This window comes from Dipteris shenzhenensis, chromosome 28, assembly GCF_047967505.1.
Source record: "Dipteris shenzhenensis isolate YYH24624 ecotype China chromosome 28, Dip_SZ_1.0, whole genome shotgun sequence".
Taxonomy (NCBI): Eukaryota; Viridiplantae; Streptophyta; class Polypodiopsida; order Gleicheniales; family Dipteridaceae; genus Dipteris; species Dipteris shenzhenensis.
In genome coordinates, this window is record NC_141623.1 from 14,258,913 (window position 1) to 14,266,775 (window position 7,863).

Consider the following 7,863-nt stretch of genomic DNA (forward strand, 5'->3'; position numbering starts at 1 on the left):
AACATGCATCTCCCCCTCTTTATTTGTAAGTCATCCTTTGCCATTGGAAACAAAACACGGAAAATGGACTGAAGATCGACGATGATGACTACATGAATAACTGTAGTATAAATTAGGAGATGGTGTCGAGGTTGAGGATTGGATCGTGTTGAATTGTGAAGAACTCAAAAAGTAGATTCAGCTCATTATGTGTTGATGTCAATTGTCTATAATTTGTTGAGCATCATATAATTTTGCTGCAAGGTCATCTGTCAAAGTCAAATCATAAGCTTTTGTTTGTTGACTATTTTATATAGTTTGTAGCTTTTGTTGTGACTAGGGCACCATACAAGGAGTAGGAGGTTTCTCTATGGAGTAAATTGAGTAGAAGGATTTTGAGGACGATGGAGGTGATTGCACTCTCCCCATCTCTCTCGCATTCACTAAACAGAACCTCTCAAAAATTCTTACAAAATACTAAAATTTCTCAAATATTAGGAAATCTCTCAAGAGTCACAACAAAAGTACTCACAAACAACCATAGAAGAGATATCAACACTTAAAATGCAAAAGACTTTCCAAGAATTATGAGAAAGAATAAGTAAGTCCTCTACGTTGCAATGATGGTGAAATAGAAAAAAGTATGCACCCATGAATTCGAATCATATCCTTGTTGGTTGGGAAGAAGGAAGTGATATGGATTGTTTTGTGGCATCAGTTACTCTTGCATTGGAATGCAATGATAATAAGAAAATAAATGAAAAATGAAAGCATTAGAGAACCGATTCAATCCCAATAACATATCCATAGTTGTCATGGTAGAAAATTAGCTGAATAAAGACTATAAATTATAGATTTATGTAATTCAAAGTTGCAAGATAATGAGAAAATCAGGATGAATATTCCAATTATTAGAGAAAGAAAATCAACAATGAAAGCATTAGAGAACCAATTTAATGACCATAATATGTCCATAATTGTCATGGTAGAAAATTAGATGAATAAAGCGAATAAATTATAGATTTAGGCAATTCAAATTTGCAACATAACAAGCGCATTGGGATGAATATTCCAATTATATTAGAGAAAATAATTCAGCAATTAAAGCATTAGAGAACCGATTCATTGCCAACAATGTCCATAATTGTAATGATAGAGAGCTAGCTAAATAAAGCCTTTAGACAAGTATAGATCACCTGTTTATTGTAGACCACATTGTATTGAAAGGTCTAGGGAAGAACTACAAGCAATTTGTGATAGCCGTAGTCACTAGAGATGCTTTACTGGTATTTAAAGTCATGTCTTAACATTTGTATGCAAGATCACGTGTGGAGAAGCTCGACTATAGATCCAAAGAATACGATCAAGCATTTTCTACTCGAATTACAAAAGAGGTAGACATCAATATAAGTCAAGAAGGGACTGTCATCAAGCTAGAGGTAGTAACTATTCACATAGTCCTAGAAGACATTCTTAGAATCAAGCATCATAGTCTTGCTTGCATAAGCATCATAATCTTCATTGCATAAGCATCATGGTCATTCCAATCAGAAGGGCACTAGCTAACTCCAATAGAGGGAGCTATCATATTCATGCACCAAAAAGGACAACAATAAACTAATATTGCCATGATATACCAGGTCATTAGAAACCCAAATGCATGAAAATGTAGAGATACATTACTAATAGATTGTAGAATAGAGCTAGAAGGCATCAAATAAAAGCACCAACCAACTTTGTGAATCAAGAAATTTAGAATCCCCCGAAGATAAGAAAGTCAAACATCAAGTCTTTATTTCTCGAGAGTGACATCTCTGATCAAAATGTTGGGTTCCCTCTATTTACTAATTATCTTGATGTTCTTCCCATGCTCTTATTGGTTAGTCCACATCCTGCTCCTGTGGCTCAATTGGCTCATCGGATTCTTCTTTGTCTGCCTCAAGCTCTTTGTCCTTGGGCTCTTATCTCTGCTCCTCAAACTCGCTTCTTCATTTGCAACTGGTCTCTCCTTTCACTGCATGTGCACGGCCTATGGTTGCCCACCTTGTTTGATGTGAATAAGGGCCTAGAGGCCCTCCTTTTATAGGCCCCCAAGGGGGCTGGCAAAAACCGACCAGCAGCCTCAATCTGGCCGACCCAAACAGGCCGACCAGGCTGCTGCAAAACCACCCTAAAAGGGCTCTCATAACCAGGGCCCCTGGCCCACACAACTAGGGCTTTTGGCCCTCACTTCAAGGGCTCATGCCCTCCTCTATATATAGGGTCCAGCCCCCCTCTGCCCTGCCATTTTCTAGGCATGGTAGGCTGAACCAGCCCTACCAGCCCTATACCTGGCCGACCAGGCTGCTGGTAACCCCCGCCATGCTGCACCTCTGCCAGGCCCTTTCTCCAGTGCCATACAGATCCATACACCCTGCAGATGTCAGCGCCATGTCATCACCTCCAAGGATCTGCACAGTCCCATACAGCCACGCGTCATCACCCATACTTAGAGACGCTGCTGTTCCGTACTGTTCCTTCAGGGATCCTCCTCTCTTGGCTGTGAGGTGCTGCCCATGTGGCAGCCCCCTCCCTCTCTCTTCTCTTGGCATCTTTTGCCCTAGGTCTCCCTCCCCCACGCTCTCCTCATATGGGGGCTTACAGATGGGGAGGTGACCATTCCAACACACCTTTGATGCTATATTTGAACATTGGTTCCTTCCTCGGTGGTACTCAGGTTGCTAGCCTATTTACTATTAAGGGGCCAATAGGTATGGCCATGGCCCGAGTCCTCTTGTGAGTATGTGCTTGAGCATACTTTTCTCAAAGACAAGTTTGAATAGGTCTTGCAACAAACCACCAACCACGACTAGAGGTGCTTTTGGACTCTAATTATTTAGGCCTTTGAGATCTAGAGTTGTCACATGATGTTGGCCTCAAAATCTTGATTTGTCGAGGGTCGTGGTCAACTATCAATTAGTTGTCATTTGTTGAACATTCAATTCAATTGTATGTCTTCCATGCGGTAGCCCAAATGTTTTCCTGTATATTGTTTTGGGAGCCCATGTGTTAGATTCGCTAATCTTCTGTATTTTGTGCACGTATGACATGGACCATCAAAACCCGAGGATCTACCCCGTACACCAAAACGTAGAATTGAAGTTTCTAGTATAAACTAGAGTTTCCCATATGCTAATATTTGCTAGCCTTGTATTTTTTGTGCATGTTTGACATTTGTACATCAGACTTCATGTTGTTAACTTCATCTTCTCTCTTCCTCTAAATCAATGACATAAACATCCAATCGCAGCAAGAAGCTTCTTAAGTATTCACTTCAGTAAGAGGTCTACAGCCATCGGCGATCTCTCGATGGAGACCTTTTTGTGTACAGATCTCAAAGTCCACAGGATTGGAACCTTTGCTCTCTCTCTCTCTCTCTCTCTCTCTCTCTCACACACACACACACACACACGACAAAAGCCACTCACAGCTTGAATGAGCCCTTGCATTAACAACCTCTAGCTATGGCTTGAAGTGCATTTCTTCTATGCCACAATAGAACTACACTGCTAACAATGGCAAAAGCTGATCAAAGCTTGAATCATGACTAGAACTACGCTGCTAACAATGGCTAGAAGTACATTTCTTCTATGCCACAATAGAACTACGCTGCTAACAATGGCAAAAGCTGATCAAAGCTTGAATCATGACACAGAGGAATGCGAGGGTCCTGCATGGCAAAGAGGGGGTCCTAGAGTAGGGCTTTTGGGAGCAGGCAGCATTGAAGGCAAGGCTTAGTATACGATAACTAAAGCTTAAAGAAGAAGCATAAAACGATAAAAGCGACCAAACGTAGCTATCAACATATGCAAACACGTGGCTTCGTAGGAGTCTGAAATTTCTAACCCTTAAGCTATCACATCAATCAGTGGCTAAGATGTAAACACGTGGCAATTTGAATCAATAGGCTGCCTGTGCAAAAACAGAAATCGGAGTACCTGAAAGACAAATTCAAGAAACCCCAAAGAAAGTTGAAGCCAAAAAAACCAAAAACCTGAAAGATGGACTTCATTTCAAGTGGATGGGCAAGGTAAGTGTCTCAGTAAAAAATGTCTCTTCCTCCTACATGTGAGCATCTGCATAGATGTTAGACATCAAGACATAAGATGCAGCAGCCCTTTCATCCAGTTGCACTGCATGTTTGAAGGCCAGCCTCCCAAGCTCCACATTGCCGCATTTTTTACAAGCACCCAACAACGTATGCCACACTACAAGATTAGGATGGAAAGGCATCTTCTTCACCATCGCCACCGCTTCGTCTACTTGGCCTGCACGGCCAAGGAGATCAACCATGCCAACATGGTGCTCAATAGTTGGATTGATGTCATAGTCTTTACTCATTGCCTCAAAGAACTTCTGGCCCATATTTACTAGACCCGTGTGACTGCATACAGTAAGGATGATAGAGAATGTGACCCCGTCTGGCTTTATCCCTTCTATCCTCATTCTATCAAGCATATGGAAAACAGTTTCACATTCTCCTTGCTGGGCATACCCTGAAATAACTGCATTCCACGAGACTATGTTTTGAACTGGCAGTTTGTTAAATGCCTCCCGTGCTTCTGCAAGCGAGCCACATTTACTATACATATCAACAAATGAGCTGCCAACAACATGTCTTTCAAGCCCCTTTCTGGAAATCTCTGCGTGGATTTCTCGGCCCTTATCTATGGCTCCGATGCTACCACAAGCTTTCAAGACGCAAACAAATGTGACAACATCTAGACGGAAACCCTCGACTTTCATCTCTTCCAGGCACTTCAGCGCTTCTCCACCAAGGCCCTGCTCAGCATATCCTGCAATCAGTGCAGTCCATGAGACTTCGTCTCTAGCTGGAAGTTTGTCAAACACTTCCCATGCTTCTTCTACAGACCCACATTTGGCATACATATCGACCAAGGTGTTGCCAACAACAAAATGTCTTTCCAACCCCTTTCTTGCGATCTCAGCGTGTATTTCTCGGCCCTCATCAATGGCTCCTATGCTGCCACAAGATCTCAAGCTGCAAATAAAGGTGACAGCATTTGGAGAGAGACCCTCCAGTTGCATCTGTTCAAGACAGTCCAGCGCTTCCTCACCAAGCCCCTGCTCAGCATATCCTGCTATGAGTGCAGTCCATGAGACCTCGTTTTGAACTGGCAGCTTGTCAAACACTTCCCGTGCTTCTGCAAGCAAGCCACATTTGCCATACACATCCACCAATGTGTTGCCAACAACACGATCTCTTTCCAGCCCCTTTCTGCAAATCTCAGAGTGTATTTCTCGACCCTTGTCTATAGCTCCTGTGCTGCCACAGGCTTTCAAGCTGCAAATAAATGTAACAGAACTTGGTAAGAGACCCTCCAGTTCCATCTGTTCAAGACAGTTCAGTGCTTCCTCACCAAGCCCCTGCTCAGCATATCCTGCCATGAGTGTATTCCATGTGACTACACTTCGAACTGGCAGTTTGTCAAATGCTTCCTGTGCTTCTACAAGCAATCCACATTTGGCATACATATCCACCAATATGTTGCCAATAACAAGATTTCTTTCCAGCCCCTTTCTGGCAATCTTGGCATGTATTTCTCGGCCCTCGTCTATGGCCCCTATGGTGCCACAAGCTTTCAGGCTGCAAACAAATGTCACAGCATTTGGAAAGAGACCCTCGATTTGCATCTGTTCGAGACATTTCAGTGCTTCCCCACCAAGCCCCTGCTCAGCATATCCTGCCATGAGTGCAGTCCACGAGACCTCATTTCGAACCGGCAGCTTGTCAAATACCTCCTGTGCTTCTGCAAGTGAGCCACATTTGACATACATATCCACCAACGTGTTGTCAATAACAAGATCTCTGTCCAGCCCTTTTCTGGCAATCTCGCTGTGTATTTCTCGGCCATTGTCTAGGGCTCCTATGCTGCCACAAGCTTTCAAGCTGCAAACAAATGTGACAGCAACTGGAGAGAGACCCTCTAGTTGCATCTGTTTGAAGCAATTCAATGCTTCCTCACCAAGCCCCTGCTCGGCATATCCTGCCATGAGTGCATTCCACGAGACTACATTTTGAACTGGCAGCTTGTCAAATGCTTCCCGTGCTTCTGTGAGCGAGCCACATTTGGCATACATATCTACCAAGGTGTTTCCAACAAGAAGATCTCTTTCCAGCCCCATTTTGGCGATCTCAGCATGTATTTCTCGGCCTCTTTCAGCATCTTTCAGCCTAGCACAAGCCTTCAGTATGGCCATGAAGGTATACTTGCTGGGGAGTACAGAATCCTCTTGCATTTTCTGGTAGAGATTCAGGGAGTGCTTTAAACTCCCACATTCAATATATCCCTTGATGAGAGAAGTCCAAGAATACTCATTCCGATCAACCAACTTGTTGAACACCTGCTGAGCATTGCATAGGCTTCCAACTTGGACCAGCATTGGGACGAGGTAGTTCCCAAGAGGATCTTCCAGCCCACTTTCACACACGTATGCATACAAGCGCATAGTGTACCCCAAATTTTTATTTGCTCTGCAATTATGCACGGTGTATGTAAGGTTCTCAATTGAAGGCAGCTGGGGCGTCCGTTCTATGGACGTGAGTGCCTCGTCTAAGCTGAGCATTTCCCAGCCACTCTTTAGAAGCATTGACCGTTACTCCAGCCTCCAAAAAGAGACAGTCTTGGGATGCTTTGGGGCTCTTTCTAGAGCGGATCTTTAAACCAACCTCGATTGTTAGCGACTCCTTGGTAATCTTATGCTTGAAATCAGGGCATCTTTTCACAAGTGAGTAGTCAATCTACAGATTTTGTGCAAATCATTCTATTCAGACTCGTCGAACACTTACTTCCTCTGTCGGTTGTGCCACTACGGGGAGGGATGCGTGAAGTATAAGCGCTCGGTCCCTAAAGACCGATTGCCAGACATGGGTGTAGCCAGGGGAAAAATCTTCTGTCCCCAATCGGGGAAGATAAGAACAGCCCTCCTGATCCGGATTGATGACTACATTACCCATGTAGAGACGGAGAGAAATCTTAGTCCGATTTTCTCAATTGGGAACCTTTTGCAAAATACACTAAATGAGGGCAGTACCTGAAGGGGAAATTTTCTCCAACATCGCTCCAAGATCCTCGGGGGAAGCCATCGTAGAGTGGGCGCTTGAATGCCTGTGCAGAAGAGGTGCCGATCAATGGGAGTGGATATCTAGCAGATGAAGGCCCAAGGCTTGCCAGATTCCACAGTAGTAACTATGGGGATTTTACACGCTTTGTTTAAACCCATTGCATGTAAGCCCTCGGCAAACCAATTCTTTGGGCACTCCACCAATGCAGGTAGAGGCACATCTGTATTCACACATAGGCTCATGGCCCTCCCTGGCAATTGCTACTAGTGGATGTCATCGCCTGGGCTGGCTGGGCTCACTCTGCATGTAGAAAATTTGAAGTTGAGGATGTAGAATAACCCTCATGCAATTGTACTAGACTAAATTATGTACCAACAAGGGTGCATGTATGCACGAAAGCACTTGGCTCCAACTTCTTGTGGGTTTTACGGGTCTTTAGACACTCTCGATTGTTTAGTAAGAAATAATAAAAAAGAAACTCTTTGCAAGATCCATTAGGCTTTGCCAAGAGTCTATAGTTATTTGCATGCTCTCACACTAACTGCAAAGCCACTGCCTTTTTTATTTTAAAAACTATAATTTAAAACTCAAAGGAAAATCGGCGTTATTTTTCCTTGAAGGTTTTACGAATGATACCTGCAAAGTTTTGATGTCAACTTTCTGGGATTTTTTTGGCTTTATTTTTATAAATAGATCCAATAGACTACAATCTCTTCATCGGCAGGCATAAAGCCCTTTCAACAGGAAAACGGATTTTC

At 43.4% G+C, this 7,863-nt stretch overlaps 1 protein-coding gene across 1 annotated transcript; it reads right to left on the reverse strand.

The window, feature by feature from the left end:
• Nucleotides 1-4,026: 4,026 nt before the first annotated feature.
• On the reverse strand, nucleotides 4,027-7,378 carry LOC147883221 (pentatricopeptide repeat-containing protein At3g09040, mitochondrial-like). The gene is made up of 2 exons (XM_087399200.1): nucleotides 7,075-7,378; nucleotides 4,027-6,984 (listed from the first exon to the last, which is right to left on the reverse strand). The coding sequence occupies exon 2, from the start codon at nucleotides 6,628-6,630 to the stop codon at nucleotides 4,081-4,083; it is 2,550 nt and encodes an 849-aa protein (XP_087255326.1). The 5' UTR covers nucleotides 6,631-6,984; nucleotides 7,075-7,378; the 3' UTR covers nucleotides 4,027-4,080.
• Between the last annotated feature and the right edge of the window lie 485 nt (nucleotides 7,379-7,863).

Bases quoted from the DNA above. Each gene is read 5' to 3' on its own strand.
- LOC147883221 (XM_087399200.1), bottom strand. From the start codon at position 6,630: ATGCTTCTAAAGAGTGGCTGGGAAATGCTCAGCTTAGACGAGGCACTC.